Here is a 19,943-nt window from a genome sequence, read left to right as displayed (position 1 = left end):
AGAAGGTGAGGATGAGAAGAATAAAGTTTCATAAAGAGGTGTAGGGCTTCCTGTTTGCCTATGGCTCTGGTCTTGCACATGACTGGCATCACCTCTTCTTGCTTCAAGCGTGCATCTCCTGGCATCCTACTCCCTCAAAGGAGAATAGCCCACAGCAGGAGAAAAGTTCTGTGCAGCTGCTTTAAGCAAGGGAAGAAATAATTGCATACCAATGGAGTTTCAAAGTGGATACCATTTTGAAAGATCATCTTAAGTTTGAGAACACCTGGATAGTGTTGGGCTTTCTGCAGATCTCAGAGAAATTGTTCCTTCTATGACAGGACTACCTGTCACTGCACTGAGTTTGTAATTCAGGGTGGACTAATTCTACCTGTAAACAAGTTTGTCTTTCAAATCTTCCAACCAGGAGAAGATTAGAAAGGGTAAGAAAGGAAGAGATCTGAGAAAGAAGGTGTAGGTGGTTTTTTCTGATTACTGCTTTCATACCTCCTTGTCTCCATTTGCCCTGAAAATTGGTACACACACCTTCTCTCTACCTCCATCCATTGGAAATTAGCCTGCTCTCCATTATGGTTAAAAGTGTGGATTGAACCTTCCCTTTAAAAAGCAACAAACAAAACCTCCTCACTTTGAGAATTAAAATTCTGGTGGTTACAGGATTGCTGTGGTTTCTTTCTGGATTGATATGAAACAACCACAAATTGTAGTCCACAGAATGTCTTTATTAAGCCATCTATTTGACATTTTAGGAAGAGAAAAGCAGAGCAGCAACAAAAAAAATCACCTCAGCCTTAAGGAACTTTCTGTAAATGTCAGAATAAGGGCTGTTACAAAAGCAAATGCCCCATTTGTTTCCTTACCAGCCGGTTTGAGATGAGTAGAGTTACTTTCACATCAAAACGCAAGGTTTCTCCAAGCCATTTTGCTGTTTGAGGCAAAGAACAAGAAGGCACTGCCTCCCATTCAATGTATAAAAGTTGGCTGGATTGGTGATTGAACATTTCTTCAACACTGGAGATGGGAGAGCTTCATCTACTACAGGTGAAGGCAGTGGACTAACTATAGAAGATACAGGACCTTGCTGCTGCTGCCTCCCAGCATTTTCTGCCTGAGGTGAATTCCTCACTTTGCCAAATGGCAGGGCCAGCCCTGCTCATACATAAAGTGCCAGTGCCTCTACTTTGTTCCCAACAACCATTGGCATTTTGAATCTGGTAATTCCATTCCTATCCATGGCATAAAAATATGTTATCCATCTTCTTCTGTCCACAAATATAAGTCTTTGGGTTAGGGAAAGGTGTGGTGGTGAAGGTAAATGTTTTGTGAATGTCTGCAAGCCTTATGTAAGCACTTAAACTGAACTCTGGTGTAACTTTTTCCCTTTGGGGGGAAACAATGGGATGCTCATTCTGTCGCAATGTCAACTGCAGCAGAAATGATGGAATAGCTCTTCCCATTCCAGTGCCTTCCATGTTTTGCCATACAATTCTTCTCAGCCACACTGTAATCTAAATCATTTCAAAGGCACCAGGCTGAGGAAGGCTGTAACAGAGAATGGTACTGATGGCAAGTGCTGGCAAACAAAAAAGAGAGGAGAGGAAGAAAAAAGGAATGTGAGTGAGGGGTGATAGGTAGTTTCTATGGCACTCAGTGCCCTAGCTTTCTTATTCTTTTGATCCTCCTATGTGTGCCTTATCATGTATTTGTGTCCAGTTTTGAGTTTGTGTCTTCTGCAGCAAAATGGAACATTCTTCTGCTTTCTGTCATATCTCATTTTTAGGGAAACAGTTTTTAAAAATTCCTTTTCATACCATAATTTCCAGAATCCCCAGTCAGCTTGGCATGTGCCAAGGCTAGGGGATTCTGGAAGTCAGAGTCCAGGGATGATTTTTCCAAACTACGTTGAAGATTAACTCACATCTCCAGATTGATGCTTCATTCATGACTCAATACAAATTTAGTTGCCAGCAGTGAGTGGGCTAGTTGTACAGTAAATGTAGCTACATATAGCTTCTTTCTCAACATGTGTCAAACTCAGCATGGGTCCAGGTAACCCATATTCCAAGCCTGCCACTGTGGTTGTGACAAAGCAACTGTTAGTTTTGGATTTGGGTTCATGGACTGGATGGGAACAGAGAATCCTGAGTTCCTCTCCCCAGTTGTGATGTATACAATTTGCAAAGAAGATAAAATTGATTAACTGCAGATATAATATACCTTGAGATCCTTGAGGGAGAGGCTGCAGTTCAGTGTTTAGGAAATATGCCTTGCATGCTGAAGGTCCTAGTATCAATCTCCAGTTATGAAGACTGGTGATAGGAAACCTGTCTCTTTCCCACCATCTGAGACACTGGAAAGATGCTTTGAGATAAGAATAGACAGTTATTGGCATAGAGAGCTACTCCTGATGGCTTCCTACATCATATGGGAAGAATGATCAATAATAATTTTTGCTTGCAGTTCTGCTTTAGCTAGTTTCACCAGGAAGGTTTGGTGCTTTTGCTTGTGACTGTACTTTTGTCAGAAAGGCTCTGATTTGAACTGCTGAGTGTAAAAGCCAATGCTAATCTTATTTTATGTGTGTGTGTTTTAATGCTTTTGTTCTGTTGGGAAGCTCAAGGTGTCTTTTATGGATCACCCATGAGACCTTCCATCCAGACACTGGTCAGCTGAAATCTACTTAGCTTTAATAATGCACCAACAATCTATGCTCTCAGAACATAAAACAATAAGAAATTTTGTTCTATCACACAGTGGAAACTATACTTCAACTTGACCATGATTTTTATCATTTATTTATTTATTTACAAAGTGCCTAAAGGTATACTAGTACATTACCAGTCCTGTAAATTACACATTTAGGACCAACCCCTGATGGATTTATATTTATGTATATGTGTGTGTGTGTTTTCCAACCCAGCAAGTCAGGAGACAGTGCTACTGGGGCTACATTCTCATGTCTTCAACAAGCATATACATGCCCCAGTGAGAATAATAAAAGTTGAGAACATCTTTGGGACAAAATGCAGGTGTATTTTTTTAAAAAACAAACAAAAGCAATAATGCCTATAAACAATGAAGCTTTAGACTGTTTGTGTAATTGTTGATTGCACATGACTTAACATGCTGAAACTATTCTGACTGTCATAAATTAATCTCTCCTGTTCTGTTATGAATCAGAATGCATGCCAATTCGCTCCCCTTCACCAGTGCCCCCTATACTTGGCTTGTAATAGAACTGAACATTTATTTGTTGCTATTGTTAACTGCTTTCGAGTCAATCCTGACTCATGGTGATCCTGTGGATGACACATTTCCAAGACTTCATATCCTCCACTGCTCTGCTTAGGTCCTATAAGTTCATACCCATGACCCCCTCAATAGTGTCCATCTATCTAGCATGTGGCCTTCCTCTCTTTCTACTTCCTTCCACCTTTCCCAGCGTTATTGTCTTTTCCAGTGAGTTTTGCCTTCTCATGACATGGCCAAATACAACAGCCTTAACTTAGGCGGGATACAGACTGGCGGCCTGCACCCGCCCCTTTCCCCGATGGATCGGGGCCTGAGGCCCCAATCCGCCACTTTTACAGGCCTTGGGGAAGTGGCAAAATGCTCAAATGTCTTTTTGGCTATCCATAGTATGATCAGCACTCTTTTTCAGCACCACATTCCAAATAAATTGATTTTCTTCTTCCCCCTTTCTTAACTGTCCAGCTCTCACACCCATACATGGTAACAGGGAATACAGTGGCTTGTATGAGTCTACCTTTAGTGCTTAGTTGTATGTGTTTAGGATTTTTTCTAGTTCTTTCACAGCTGCCCTCTCTATTTCTAGTATTCTTCTGATTTCTTGATGAAAGTCCTCATTCTGATTAATGTTAGATCCAATGTATGGAAACTCTTTTTCAAGGACATTTAACATGTCCTTCTATTTCAGGGCTAAGGAACTGGTGGTCTTATGGACATGGTTGAAATCAAATTCCTATCAACACCATCTCAGCACTATGGTGAGGGATGATGGGTGTGCATAGAAATATAGGAAACCCAGAATTATCAAATCTGGCTGCTGGTGGCTTTTGGGGGTTTCAGGCTGTGTTCTTTCCTAACCTTGCTTTGAGTACTAACCTGATTAGCTTTCAGACTTAGACAAGATTTAGGGTGTCATCATCTATCAATATCTGGTGGTTCACAGGTCCTCTACACTTGTTCTGTTTTCTTGTACATAACTCACCATGAGTTACTACCTCTTAAGAAATAGGGCAATATTTGTTGGCTTCTTGCCTGTGCAAATTCAGTTTTAGCTCCTTCTTGGGCTGAGTGCTTAGTTTCTGATTACAATCTATTGACCTTCTTGCATATATTGCACCCTTTTAAAAAGTCAATAGCCCTTGTGTCCCTATAAAGGGAAGCCTCTGCCAGATTTATACAGGTTTGCAAGCGGTGCCCATTCCTGGTATTTTTAGATCTGGACATAGTAACACATATCTTACCTACACCATGTCTGGTTTCCTGCAGTGTGCTCTCCATCTGGAAAACACAGTTGCTTCAGAATGCAGCAGCAATATTGTTAACTGGAACTGCTTTGTTAAGAGCATATAATTCTCTTAAATTCCAGCTATATAGCAGTCATAGCTCCACATGTGAATCTCTTACTACATACTATATTAATCACATGACACCAATTCAGTAAAACCAACTTAGGCTAGCTGTGAGAGTAACACAGATAGATGATCTGGTTATTATATGTACTATGACTATTTGCCCATAAATATGTTTAAAGAGGATTTAGTTGCCAACTATATTCTGGAGCTTAGAACAGCTTTATTTGCAAGGATTAGCTAGTGAGGTGTTTCACCACATGAAAAGAAATGTTTTCTCATGTCAATTGTTGACAAATGAACCACTATTTAAAAGCATAGCTGTAAGGGCAAGTTTCAAAGTTGGCAACCCTATAAAAGGAAGACCTGTGCCTGGTGGATAGATATAGTAACCCAACTCTTAGTTGACCTGCTTACTATTTTCTTGATTTCAGCTTGCCACAAATCTTGTGCCACTTGCTGGGGCCCAGCAGCAGACAACTGTTACTCCTGCAAAGACTTATCTTATGTATTATTGGAAGGCTTATGTGTTGCTAGTTGTGAGCAGGGATTCTACATCAACGATGGCATTTGTAGAGGTAAACCATCATTATTTATTACTGTTGTTGTTGTTACTACTATTTTATTTACTTATATCCCACCTTTCTCCTAATGTAGGGACTCAAAGCTGCTAACAGCAAATTTAAAACAGTACAATTTTAAAACAATACAAAAACATTTTAAAAGTATAATATAAAGTTTAAAAAACATTTAAACAGTTATGCATTAATATATTTAAATGTATTAAAACTATATGCAAACCTTGTATACAATATACAAACCTTGCACAGCACTGAAAGCCTAACCTGTATCAGTTTAAAAAGCCTAACAGCACAACATTTTTACCTACCACCGAAAGGAATGGAGCCACCCTGGCCTCTAGGGCAGGAGTTCCAGAGCCTGGGAGTAGCCATCAAGAAGGCTCTCTCCCTTGTTCCCATCAAATACACCTGAGAGGGTGGTGGGACAGAGAAAAGAGCCTGTCCAACTGTCTTAATGCTCTAATGGGCTCATAAAGGATCTTACAGTTCCTTCCATAAAAAAGATTTGTTTCTGTCACCCAGAGTTCTCTAAGCAGAACTCTTACCTTTTTTTTAATTACATGATTTAGCAGGAGTCCCCATATTATTTTTGCAAATTTTTCCTATCATTCAGGTATGAGCCATATCTCTCTGTCTCGTCCTGTATCGAGACTGCAGAAATAAAACAGTTGGACACCACTTTAATTGTCTTGGCTCCATCCTGCGTAATCCAAGGATTTGTAGTTTGGCAAGGTATTCAGCCTAATCTGTCAGAGGGATTTGATGTCTCACAAATCCCAGGATTCTGTGGGGTAGAGTCATGGAAGTGGTGTCAAACTGCAGTATTTCTGCAGTGTGGCTACATACTCTTGGTTGTACACCCTACACCCAGGAGTCCATAGGCTGGACTTACAGCACTTAATAGTGGTATCAGACTGCATTCTTGCTAAAATGTACATATTCCCCCATTGAATTTCCATTGTTGAGCTGTGATTTGAACTCTAGCCTCCAGAGTTGTATTCTGATGCTCAAACCACTACACCATGTCCTGTTCCTACAGAATTAAAGAGCTCCTGTACCAACCTGCCACTCAACCCTTTTTCTTAAACATTTACCTCTGTCCTGTATCTATTTGGACAGACCAGAGAGGCTGGGCGAGTTGTGGGCATGGTGGTTTTATTATTTATTTTTTTTTGTAAAATGAAAGTAGATGTACACTGTGACATTTGCGTGGAAACAGGGGACATGGAAATTTGACTGACATGCATTTGTCTGTGGGAAACATCACGGGAGGTGTGCTCTGGCAAGAAACGGCTCTGTGGGTGCCCTCACATGAAACGTCCCATGACTTCCATGCGTCCGTCAGTGTCCACAGTTTAACTATGCCATGGCATTTAAAACAAAAACAAAAACCCAGCCAGCACCAAGAGAGGAAAAAGGGCCAATTCAACAAGAATTTTGGGGAGGGTACCTTCAAGCCCTCTCCCCACTCTGTGCCCACCCTCTGTTCTGGGTGACCAAATGCAATTGGCAGTTTATTCACACGTGTGCCAAACCGCTTCTTTTCAATAGACGCTGTAAAAAATCCTTATCAAATTGACCTGTGTCAAGAGGGCTTGTGTCAGTTCGACCTGATTCACCCCAGATACAGTCGGTGCCATAATCAGTTCCAGTCTGAATGAGGCACATTTGAACTAGTTTACAAACTGGTTTAAGTCATAGTGTGAATGAGCCCTTTGGCAATCCCTGCTCTACACACAAATTAGACACACTACCAAAAATTTATAAAATGTTATCAAAAACTAAAACGTGTCATCAGTGTACATTCCTAAAGTAACCCTGGAAATGGATAATTGTCTACAAATCCTATTGTTTCTCCTGACTAGAGTAGGCCCACTGAATCAATGGGATTTACATATCTGTTGACTTAGCATTCAAGAATTGATTGAATAGGTCTACTCAGTTAGGGACTGACCAAAATGATGCCAACCAACACATGTGACAAAAACACTGCCTTTATCAAACAGTCATAACCTTTTACGACAATCCCTTACTTTATTCATCTGCCACAGGGTTAGGTGATCCTCCTTACACATAATAGATACCACCTTTTTTGGAAATCCATGTTTGGGCAGATGGTTTGGGCAAACATAAGATTGGGTGTAAGAGCTGGTTTATCAGCTGAGGACAGATAGACCTGCTAGCATATATATTTGGCACTAAATGCGGCTCCTTCTTTAAGACAGCTTGGCTGTTTGAAATAATCAGATGTTGAAAGATGGGAGGTCCTCCTTCTTGCTGAGCAGCTATAAAAATATTAATGAAATTATTTTTGGGCTTCACAAATCGGCTCCCTTGTGGGAAAAACACAGTCTTTGTCAAGAGTTAATTTCCATTTGTGAAATATTTAAGCAGCATGGTGACTACAGATTGCTCCTTATATCAAAACAAAACAAAAAATAGAAGGTAAATGTGGATGGAGAGCAAAGAATAGGGAGTGTGGGAGAAAAATACAACAATTAGAGAAGCTTTCATCATGTATATGCACATTACTGTTTGGTTTTTAGCACAATAGTCAATGTTTTAGGGCTCCATAGAGCAGTGCTTCTTGGGCTATCTGATGTGGGCAATGTGCCAGAGACTGGTCCAGGAACCACCACTTCAAATAACACTGCAATAGAGTACAATAAATATATGGGTGGTTGTTTTGTTTTTTGGGTTTTTTGGTGATTGTATATAGGCTGCAGGTACAACCCAGTCCAGATTCCTTGGCTCATCTGTAGGGAAAGGAGGTGCCATGTAGGGGTAGCCAGTGGATTTTGGAGACCCATTGGAAAAGTGCTGTCCATGAATTTTCTCCATGCACTCTCCTTCTTTGGAGATTTTAAAGCAGAGGTTGGATGGGCATTCTTCAGGAGTGCTTATTTTGTGCATTCCTGCATGATATGTGGGTTAGACTGGAATGGTTATTGTGGTCCCTTCCATCTCATCCACACATCCATCTCTTTACTGTATTATGCAATTGACTTACTCATAGCTATGATACCAGGCTACAAGCCACCATTTGTAAATACCTGCCCTTCCCAAGGCTGCTTGAAATAGCATTTTCTTGAAGTATTTAATTATGTAAATATTTATATCCTGATTCTATCTTTTCTTCTTTCCCTTTGGGGGGGGGAGGGGGATAGCTTTATTCACACAGAGATATTCCATTAATACCTATTCAAAACGATGGGTGCACATACATCTCTAGGTCTGTAGCTTCTGTGCTCTGAAGGGCTGTAAAGTTAAGAATCCACTTCTTGAATTGGGCCCAGAAGTGGACTGGCAGCCACTGAAGTTGCTATGAAAATGCTGAATGTGTTTCCCTACGCACTGTCTAACTTGGGGTGAGCAGCAGCACTTATTGTTGCTGAGTGGAGCTTCTGAGTCATCTAAAAGTGCAGCCCCACATAATTCATCCAAGACACTATCAAAACAAATCAGCAGAGCAGGGCAGCTTGAGGTCTGAAGGGGAGTCTGGTATAGGCTGGCCCTGATACATCAACAAAAACTAGGGAGGATAAAGAGGAATAGATTTGCATATGCTAATTTATATGTATAGATGGAGCTGTAGAAATCATTGCCATGACTGTAATAAAAGTAAGATACAAATAATCATACCTGTGTGCCAACTCAAGCTGGAATCCTATTAGTGGCATTTGTTTTTGTTGCATGCCTTCAAGTCATTTCTGACTAATAGTTACCCTAAGGTGACTCTAACATGGGGGTTTCTTGGCAAGATTTCTTCAGTAGAGGTTTGCCATTGTCTTCCTCTAAGGCTGAATGAAAATCACTCAGTGGTTTCCATAACTAAGCAGAGATTCCATGGCTAAGCAGGGATCCACCACACCAAACACTATGCTACACTGATTCTCATAGGTTAATGGTATATGCTAGCACAAATACCCTGCCACCAGGTGCACATTTTAGACCATTGTCCATGAGTTGTCATATTCAGATTATGATTACCCAGCAGATTTTACTGCTGTAACCTGTTTTAAGGAGTTGTGTAAATGCATTCCCTTGAACATTTTGACTGGTGGCTCTAGAATTATGCAATGGAATATGTATCAGCATGATGTAAATGGTACAGTTAGTACAGCAATGGTGTCGTCCAGTATGTGGACAGTGTAATGTGTCCAAGGCATAGCTGTGCTAGTGGAACATTGCTATATAGCCCTGTAATGTATCTTGGCTGCAGTCTACCATGCAAGTGCTAACTGTATGTGTTTTATGAAGCTGCCATATATGATAGCTTGGTGAGACACTGGTCCGGTCCTTTTTGAAAATGCCCCCAAATTTATGTGCTGTTGTGACTCTTATGCTTCAGCAATTTCATTGCTTGTGTCTTGTCCCCATTCACTTTGACAAATGCAGGGAAGGGTTTTCCTTTTGGCTACCCTTAGGTCCTAGAACTCCCTTTGTAAGGAGTTTAGAATAATCCTCTTCTTGCTATCCTTTCATGGGCAGGCAAAGACTTTTTTTTTTTATTCCTATAGGCTTTTCAGAACTGAAGGTTTGTTTTTTTTAATAAAGAAAGGGCATTTAAGAGTGTGTTGTATTGTTTTAGCTGTAGTCTTTTTGAAATTGCTTTTTAAACATTTAGTTTGGTTCCAATTTAGGGTTGCTATTTTGTGTGTTGTAATTATATTGTACGCATTTTAATTTGTAATGATAATAATAAATGCAGTTTGTTGATGATATTCTCTCTTTCAAAAGCCTGCAATGAGTCTTGTGAAACATGTTACCCAGACCAGCCTGGATGTATGTCTTGTGCTTCGGACAGAATTCTTCATAAGGGAAATTGTGTGTTCAAATGTCCTCTTGGCTACTATGCAGATAATTCTCAGAGATGCAGAGGTAAGACCTCCCCCCCACCGCCACGATAGCACTGTCATCGTGTAGTGTCACTTCCTCAATGACATCTGTAAAATAATAAAGGGAGCCTTTCTGTTTAAAAAAAGGGGGAAAGAAAAAGATATATTTTACACCAGGTTGTTATAAATTGCAGGAAGATTTTAAGGCTGAGTTTGGCTTTATAGCTGCAGAGGATAAATAACTGTTGAATCCAAGCTGGATCATTTTTGAGGGTTGGCATAGGAATAAGATACTTACTCTGCCACAGAGTTATGGCTTTGCCTCAGGGATGAGTGAACTGTGGTCCTCTGAGGGCTGTTGGACTCCAAATACTACCAGCCCCAACTAGCATGGCCCATGCCCAAAGGGGATGGATGCTGAAGTCCAGTAAAATCTGGAGGGACACAGATTCTCCACCTCTCTTTTACGGCTATGCTATTGGTTTTATGTCATTCTGACATTTATATCAGACCAACAGTTTACCACAGAACCGTATTTCCCCAGTTTCTGACAGCTAGACAATACAGGTTGAAATCCTAGCCTCATTTATCTTGCTTCACTGCCGCACTTACCCCACTGAATACAGTGTATGTATTTTCTGTGGATAAAACTAGACGTTAAGTGGAATGTATAACAGGTGCTGTAGGCTATATTTCAGAGGAAGATACTGGCAAAACCACCTCTGAGTATTCCTTCTCTAAGAAAACCCTATGAAATTCATGGGGTTGCCATAGGTTAACAGGCAATTTGAAGGTCCACCTGAATCCACACACACACACACTTTGTGATTAACTTGCTTTCCTCCCAACAATAGGATTTTCTCAGAGGTACAGTCATTAGCAAAATACAATTAAATTATCTATAATATTAAAACACTAATGAGTTTTTAAAACTATTAAAAACACAGTCTTTAAAGAAAAGAAATCGCAGTGGTGCAGTGCTAATCTATTCAAAACCCCTTAATTTCTGAAACCCTGCGAGAATAAAAAGTTTTTAACCTTCTGGTGGAATGACAAAATGAAGGGAATCAGTCTAGCAGCAGTGGCTGGTAAGTCTGATGTAACTATCCAGCTTACATACTCTTTCTTTTTCTCTATCAGTTTGCCATGATTCCTGCACCACCTGCTTTGGGCCTTTGTCTACTCAGTGTACTTCATGTTCTTTCCCTCTTGCCTTGCATCTGGGTCAGTGCCTTTCTGCTTGTGGAGAAGGCTTTTATCAAGATCACACCACCTGCAAAGGTAACACCACACTTTACTTTCAGTTGGAAAGCAACAAATGCTTGCAATTAACTCTCTCTCTCATATATATATATATATATATATATATATATATATATATATATATTCATTCATATGTTGTAATTTGGAAACATCTCTTGGCTTTGATGAAGGTAAAAGTCTTCACATGGATGCCTTTGGAAAGCCTCGCTAAATCCATTTAACTGGCTTTCTTTGGAGAAATGATCATGTGATGTCGAGTATTTTGGGGAACTTATGCCAGACGTGCTTGAGAGAAGAAATTGCAAAAGAGACATCCAAACTATGCTAACTAGAATTCTACTTTACTAGCTGTGTCTTGGGTTTTACTGGAAGGGGATAATGCATTTCTTGTTCTTCTACAAGTGCAATACTGTTTTTCAGGGGATTTCACAAACCATTTCTTGTTCCACAGGTTGCCATTCATCTTGCCGTGAATGTATTGGCCCTGAATATTTACATTGTACACAGTGTATGAAGGCAGAGAAGAGTCTGCAACCAGAAACGAACCTTGAGGGAATACCAGTTGGTATCTGCCTCCCCCAGTGTAAAACCCAGTTCTATCTTGATTATGATGGGGTGTGCAAAGGTGAGCAAAGGGATCCCAAGATAACAATATAGTGGTATAAAAGTCATTCCACTACAGTCATAAAGTCATAAAAATATGTATAGAAGGAAAAGTCAAATTTTGCAGCCTGAAAAGGATAATAATAAAGTGGCATAAAAGTCATTCCACTGAAATCATAAAGTCATTAAAATATGTATAGAAGGAAAAGTCCAATTTTGTAGCCTGAAAATGTGTGTGTACATGTGTGTGTGTGCACAGATAAGTATTTTCAGGGTGAGCAGTTTTTGGTTCTCTAGGTGTTGTCTGTCGGATTATAATTATAACTATCATCAGGCCCAGCTAGCATAGCCAGTGCTATGTTGTTATGCTAAATGTTGGGCAAGGAACAATATCTAAGGCATATTAATATGTAACATGCTTTTAAAAAAAATATCAAAAGCTTCTCTCTTTGGCTGCTGTGAACAAAACTGTCTTGTGATTTACCTACAGTTGTTGAGGGCTCTGTTTATTTCAACCAGTTTACTGTGCCAGACTGATTACTGTAACAAGAGCTAGAGCTGCCTAGTTGTACTCGTTTCCACTTTTGCATGTTTTAATCCATAATTCTGTTTAGCATCTGCGGTAATCTGAGGGTTTTTTAAATTTAAAAGACCTTTTAAAAGGGTATTTAAATATGTATTTTAATATTCTACATTTTTTATAATACATGTTTAAAGATACGCTGTCATACATTTGAGCTGGCAAGAGCTTTGTTATAACATGTGAAGAAGTGTCAAATTTTGTGAATAGCTAAATTCTGTACTACAGTCCAAGAGGTGTCAGCAAGTCATTTCATATTGGAGTGAGCAAATATTTGAATTCCTCAAAGATCTCCACACTGAGAATATGATGAGAAATTACAGTTAAGTTTGCAAGTGATGCAGGGAGAGGAGAACAAGGATTCCACAAAAGCACTCAAATATTCAGTATGCCCTTAAGGAAACAAATGGTTATATAGGTATGCCCATCTTTAAAGAAGAGATTCTGCTGACCTGGATGACTATCATCCCCTTCCGGCAGTCATGTCTAATAAATTGCCCCCAAAATGATGGGCTGGTAAAAAGTTATTTTGCTCACTGAATTAGTTTGTCTTGACATTTATTGGAAGGAAACCTTTTCCAAAGGTAGTTGTGAGTACTTTTGTTGTGCTCAAGGGTTTTCCATTAACAATGCTGCATCAGGTTTCCCCTCAAAAACACCAGTTCAGCATTTGTACCCAAAACATTCTTTACAGCAAAACAAAGTTGCTTATTATATAGGTGTTGAGAAGAAATTCAGCATAGGAGATATAGCTGTTGAGACAACCTACAAAACATTTAGTCTTTATATTGTTTTCAGTTCGCAGTTATTCATGAGTACCTGGAAAAAGCTGGGGTCAGCAGATTGCAAAGTTGGAATGGGAGTTCTAGGTCATCTAGTTCAAACCTCTTGTCAGTACAGGAGATTTAGATTTAAAATATGTTAAACAGGTGCTATCTGGTTTCAACTTTAAATAAAAAATAATAATAAAAGCTTTATTTTTAGCCCGCCTTTCCTGGGATCAAGGCGGGTCACAACAGCCAAAAACACGATACAATCAATATACAAAAAAATTAAAATACAAAAAATACAAAATCTCACAATATCTTACAACAGTTAAAATCCAGTTAAAATTTTTTTCCAACTAGCACAAGATTACAAGAACAATGAGGAGAGAGAAGGGGGCAACATGGAATGTTAGGGGTAAGCCTGCTGGAACAAAAAAGTTTTAAGCCCCTTTTTGAAGTGTTCCAGGGAGGTGGCTGAGCGGAGCTCGATCGGAAGCGAGTTCCAGAGGATGGGGCCCGAGATAGAAAAGGCCCTCTGAGTGGTGGTAGAATACCTTGCCTCTGGGACACGTAACAATTGCTTCCCAGCAGATCTGAGTGTGTGGGGCAGAATGTATGGGGAGAGGCGTTCCTCCAAGTACCTAACTTGAGAGAGAACCCACCAGCCACTAGTTAAATGGTTCCATTATCAAACTCATCTTGCTTTCCAGAATTGTCACCTAATGTTTAACCGAAAGCTGACCTCCTATAATTTAAGATCTTGTTCTGTCCACTGGAGCAGCAGAGAACAAGCATTTTCCCTCTCTTCTGTATGACAGCCTTTCATGGATTTGAAGAGTCCTCCTCTTAAAATCATGTCCCCCTCCTACTCAGATATTCTGTTCTTCAGGCTGAAAATACACAAGTGCATCTTCCACATAATTCTCAGTTATTCCAAGGCACCTTCAAATTGTGTGTTTGATAATAGAAGAGTGCTACATGTTGCTGTGATATTCTGCATCTTGAAAACTTCTGAGATACATTACATATGGAACACGCTGCCTTGGAAAATGGTGGAGTCTCCTTGTTTGGAGGTTTTTAAACAGAGGCTGGGTGGTCCACTTTTGGGAGTGGATGACCCTTGTGGTCTCTTCCAACTCTATGATTCTATGTTCAGGTTGCCATATTCCAGTCCCTCATATCTGACCAACTAATTGGCATAGTATGCAAATTAATATGATTATGCATATTATTTGCATTCTGATCATGCAAATTCAAAATATATTAATTGTTACACTTTTTCTACCATTATGTTTCAATCTCAGTGCCAGTTCTAAGCTAAGAGCTCTCTTTTCCTCTCTAGCTGGTATGAAGAGAGGAAGCTTCCAGGCAGCCCCAGAAAGCTCTTTATTCTAGAGGCTGTTTGGAAGCCATGTTTGCCTACCCCTAAGCTTAAGCCGCCAACACAATCATCACCCAACACAAGGCCATCTCTGCTTGCCTCCTTTCCTTTCCCACCTTGTGAGCCTGCTGGAGGAAGGGAGGAGGGAATGGAAGAATAAGGTGGCAATGCTATGTCTGGGCAATAGCAACTGGAGCCTGCAGGGCAGGATGAGGCTCCCACCAGTGGCAGCAGTCTTGCACAGTTTCTTGCTTCATTGCCACAGCCACATTTTAACCTATCCATAAGCCTACAATGAAGAAGAAATCAGAGATTTACTGCTTCAATTGGTCCAGCCTCCCAGGACACTTTTTAGTCCCTTCAATCCAGGATTTTCCAGGTTTTCAGGGACAAATTGCAACTGTATATGATATATATGATGCAAGATATTAGATGTTGTTTGTGAGCATTTGTAAAATTCTAATAATAATAATAAAAACTTTTGTGATATTAAAGGGTAAGACTGCCCATGAAGTAGCTTTGGCATGGCTCCTATTATGTGGCATTTAGTTTCTAGTATAGTTATATTGTAGCAGATCCTAGGCTGCTAAGGTAACCTAAAAAAGTTCTGTGAGGTGACTATTGGACATGTTATAATTGTTAAGTTTCCTACCCTTTATTTCTCATCATTTGCTGCAGAGTGCCACTCCTCCTGTCTGTCTTGTATGGAAAAATCTCCAGAAAACTGTACAGCGTGTGCCTTTCCTCGAGTTCTTTATGAAGGCCAGTGTCTTTCTCAGTGTCCGGAAGGACTGTATCATCAGGAAGGACAGTGTTTCTGTAAGTCCACACTTACTGAGTAGCTAGTTAATTGCAAGACAATCAATACAGTAGCCCTTGGTATCTGTGAGTTTGATATTCACAGATCTGAACAACCATGGAATGAAATGAGGAAATATTTACTTCTTCAGCTATGTTGCCCAGATAATGGGGAACCCATTATCACAGGTGCCATGAGTATGTATGTGACACTTCATTCTATTACTCCTTTTTCACTGCCTATCATCAATAATGGACTGGATGACAATTTAAAAAATTGAAACTTAATTCAGACAAGATAGAAGTGCTTCTGGTCAGTTGAAAGGCGAACCAGGAAATAGGGATTCAGCCTGTGCTGAATGGTGTTACACAGGTTTGCAGCTTGGGTGTATGCCTGGATTTAGCCCCGAGCCCAGAAGCTCAAGTTTCTATGGGGTCCAAGAGTGCATTTGCACAGTTATGTCTTGTGCACCAGCTGCACTCATTCTTAAGAGACATTGGATCTCACTGTGGTGACATGTGCCTTAGGTACATCCTGTTTGGATTACTGTAACACTCTTTGCATGAGTCTGATTTTGAAGAGTGTTGGGAAACCTCAGATCAGATCTGCATTTTTACCCATTGGACAACATGCTTGGTCAATCTGTGATCAAGTATGTGGGTTAGTATAGCAGAACAGATGAACAGGTAGACAAACATTTTAAATTATAGTATAGATTCTATCTTCTTTTAAGAAGCCAAAATAACCTAAAAGGATGGTGGTAGCTCCAGTTCATCCTTTCTTTATAGTATGTTTGTTTGAAACTTCAAAGGTGTGATTAATCTTCCATAAAGATCCCATTTAATTTCAGACTGAGTTTGTGAGCACACATTCAGAGTAATGTCTGGCTCTTGGCTGTACAGATAACAGAAAACCACTCTTTTTATTTTATTAATGGGAACCACTTGTGAAAGTATCTTGCAGAGGCTTTGAGAGGCTTGAGGATAGTCTATTTGGCACAAACAGACAGGCAAGATAAAGCTTTTCTGTAACTGTGGAGTGGGTTATTGTTTTTCAGTGGAAGTTTGCTACAGACTTTGAAGTTTATGTATAAAAGATTCAAATAAAATAGTATGTTGAAACTAGTTATCTGGCTACATGAGAGTTATTTATACAGCTGACTGCTGTAGCACAAAGAGCAGGGTGGAATAAGCTCCAGATATTTATATTAGTAGAGACCCTCCTCATTTGACACTCAGCTTTTAAATTACTTAGCACGAGGGTTAATCCGTCCCTAACAAAAGCACTAGAATAAAGTTCTCCAACAAGACAGCTCATGTTTTTTGTACACCTGCTATTGAAATTACCACCAACTCTTCTTCATGTGTTCAGAAGAATGCATGAGAACTCAATTGGTGAATTGGATGTGTATGCATTTGGGACCATATTTCCATCAGTTCCAGACTTTCCTGCAGTAAGGAGGAAGGTTTGAAGTTACCTTCTACTTGTGTTCACATGAACATATGTAAAATGCACCATGTGATCCAGAAATGAACACAATCAGAACTCTACTGTAAACCTCTCTCCTCAAGGTATAATGAGGGGGATATACTTTGGCTCATATAAGGAAGTTGGGGGCACAACATGCACTTTGATCTATGAATAGGCTTGTATTTTCAGTGTAAAGAATGTGACTGGCATCCTGCTGCTGACTTACAGGTGTGCATGTCCAGTCTGTGCCTGTGTATGTAATCTTTGTATTTGATGCTAAGGCAAGCATATTCTACTGACCTCACACAACAACCAAACCCACTTTTTACCTGCTGCAACCCCCGTGACCATTAACTGTCATCCTCTGGGACTTCCAGATTATTTCCAGGCAGTTCCAAAGGATGCTTTGTTGCTTAGGGACCACGTATACAAACATAAGTGGATGCTTTTCTGCCCCTGTGTTTTCCACCAGCCAGTAGATGACTGTGTTGGGTATGCTTCAGCCAGTGAGAAGCTGGTTTTGGTATTGGGTGGAAGAGGAGATGTGGCATAGTTCTACCAGATGGAACTTTATGCAACATCTCTTTGATCCATGATGTCTCTGACATGACAAACACTCCCTGCCCTGTGTTTGCCATGTCACAGCTCTGCTGTAGATCTTCCTTGGCAATGATACAGTTGCAAGAAAACCCATTTATAGTTACAAACCCAGTATTTTATCTTTCAGCAAAGCTGTTTTAAGCAGAGCTCTTTGTAATTTTTCTTTTGTCCAGCATGCCATCCTTCTTGCAAGATGTGTACCGGGCCTTCAGATGCTGAATGTGTGTCCTGCCAGCCCCATGCAACTTTTGTCAATGGAAGATGTAGAACCCCTTGCAAGGAGGAGCAATACCTTAATCTGGTGGGGTACTGTGTTGGTAAGTGTGCAAGGCATATTATAGAATCTCCAGCATAGTTTCATGCTCATCTCTACTGTATTTTCTATCTTGTCTGTCCCCTAGGGAGCTCAAGAGTGGCAGAAAGAGCTTGGAAATGTTTTCTTGTTTGGCTTACAGTTCTCAAAATCTGCCAACTTGATAGCAACAGGAAGCTTGCTGTCCAAAAAACTTAGAACTCTGATGTACTAATTTTCTATTTTGTGACAGATAAGTCAAACAAGTGAACCTAACTTCCCTTCTGAAATTAAAAAAAGGAAAAGGAAAGGAAATGTGGAAAACTTTAATACAATTAAAAATCTAGCAGTATCTTTAGGACTATGGTCTGAAGGCAGTCTGAAACAGCTAGCAAAGGAGTGGATTTAATCTGCTCCTGTTGGTGGGCTGTTCAGGACTGTGGCAGTGGCCCACTTCAGGAGTGGACTGTGTGATTGTCAGAAATTAGAGACCTTTTGGGCCTTTTGCTTCAGCCCTATATTTTAGCACAGGTTTTCATGGATATCCTTCCACTTCCTCAGATGCCCTGATAGAGTGATACCAAAGCCACAGGTTTTTAAGTAAAGTTATACAGTTGCAAATGTGAATGTAATGAGATAAAGAAACATGTACATTTTCACCCTGGCCATAATGCTTCAAAGACCTGTGTGAGGTGATACAGGTCTTTCAGTTGGCTGGGAGTAGTCTTTTAAAGTTGGCTATTAGTACTGGTATGTAAAAGCAATAAATCTATTTACCAAAAGTCAGTTCCCTTGGGGGAAAAAACCTTCTCTAAGGAGATCCCGTTTATTACATCTCAGCTGTGAGGACTCCTGGATTACTATATCTAGTGTGCCATAAAGCCATTATTTTTGTTCATACCTCGATTGGAATTAGTGAATCTATCTTATTTCAGCTGTTTCTCTTTCCAGTCTTCCTTTGAAATGTTCATGTTTGAGAACTACCACTTGTAATGTCCATATTATATGTCAAGGAAGGTTGAAATGCTCTGCAACAGGTTTTTTGATATTGCTATTTTTAATGTCAGATTTTTGTCCATTTGTCCACTTAGAATCATAAAATCATTGAAGTCTCTTCTGCAGAGACTGTTCTCTTTCTCCCTGTAGAGTGCAGAGGGGCATTGCTGATAGAAGCTGGCATATATCACGTTGGAGGATGAGCACATAAATGCTCTTCTGACATTGTGAGTGACATTATTATCCCCTCTAATGTTGTTGCCAGCATAGATGTGGAAACAAAATTGGCACCTGGTTTTGTGCCATGGTCTTGTCTTTGGTATTACATCTGTGTTACGTATATTGTTGTAGGGTGAGTGGTTGTTTAAGGTTGGGCCATTAAAGTCCTGCCACCCAGAGCCTTTGAGAGAACTGTATTACTTCCCAAAATTAGTTGAAGCTCATTCAGGATGTGTTTGGCTGGTCTCAGTTGGGGGCTATAAGTGACAACTAGTAATTCCCCTTCTGAAAGGAACGGAGCCAAAAAAGGGGTATTGTGTTCCAAAAACCTGTTGGCAATCTGGAGAAAGATCTCCCTGTTTGGGCGAAGTTTTAGTGGAATCTTGAAGTGGGAAAAGAAATGATTGTCCATTCAGTGTTTGACCAAATCTGAGTGTTACTACGGTCAGACTGAAGACCATACTTCCTGTTTTTCAGTCCTGTTTTATTATGTTGTGAAATCTGATTGGTTATACAACAACATGATATCATAATGAGGGTGATATGATACTGGGATCACCTCACCAGGTGTGTAATGGGAAATATTTTGTCTCCTAGAAAGTTCTACTTTTGTGCCAATAATGTTTATATAGTCAGCCCTCCGCATTCGTGGATTTCAGATTTGCAGTTTTGACTATTCATGTCTTTGTAGCTGATGCTTAACAAAGTCAACATCTTCACCCCCTCCTTCCTCTCAGCCAGCCAAAACCAACACCGTACATTCCCTTGCTTTGCCAGACTTTGTATCCTACTCATTCCCAAAGACCTTCCCTTTGAATCCGATGTTTGCAGTCACTCCTGGGAGGATGCAACTTCTCCTCTCCCCCTCCCAGCCAGACAAAAGCAACACTGTACCTTCCCTTTGTAATGATGGTTGCAAACTTTGGATTCAGAGTGGAAAGATTTGGAAATGAGGA

The 19,943-nt window shown here is 40.1% G+C and overlaps 1 protein-coding gene across 4 annotated transcripts in view; it reads left to right on the top strand.

Moving 5' to 3' along the window:
- Positions 1-19,943, top strand: part of FRAS1 (Fraser extracellular matrix complex subunit 1) — a 318,860-nt gene that overhangs the window by 171,786 nt on the left and 127,131 nt on the right. For 3 of the 4 annotated variants that reach the window (XM_089526272.1, XM_089526273.1, XM_089526271.1), the window contains 6 exons: positions 5,033-5,176; positions 9,920-10,060; positions 11,158-11,298; positions 11,732-11,905; positions 15,290-15,430; positions 17,654-17,797. In XM_089526272.1, coding sequence (XP_089382398.1) covers positions 5,033-5,176; positions 9,920-10,060; positions 11,158-11,298; positions 11,732-11,905; positions 15,290-15,430; positions 17,654-17,797 — 885 coding nt within the window. Of the gene's footprint in view, positions 1-3,935; positions 4,008-5,032; positions 5,177-9,919; positions 10,061-11,157; positions 11,299-11,731; positions 11,906-15,289; positions 15,431-17,653; positions 17,798-19,943 lie in introns of those variants that run through there. The other variant, XM_089526274.1, reaches the window with a different exon arrangement.

This window comes from Sceloporus occidentalis, unplaced genomic scaffold, assembly GCF_023333645.1.
Source record: "Sceloporus occidentalis isolate IW3139 unplaced genomic scaffold, rSceOcc1.0.p SCAF_5, whole genome shotgun sequence".
Lineage (NCBI taxonomy): Eukaryota > Metazoa > Chordata > Lepidosauria > Squamata > Phrynosomatidae > Sceloporus > Sceloporus occidentalis.
Note: the sequence above shows the minus strand (reverse complement) of the source record. Positions and strands in the feature narration are given on the sequence as shown.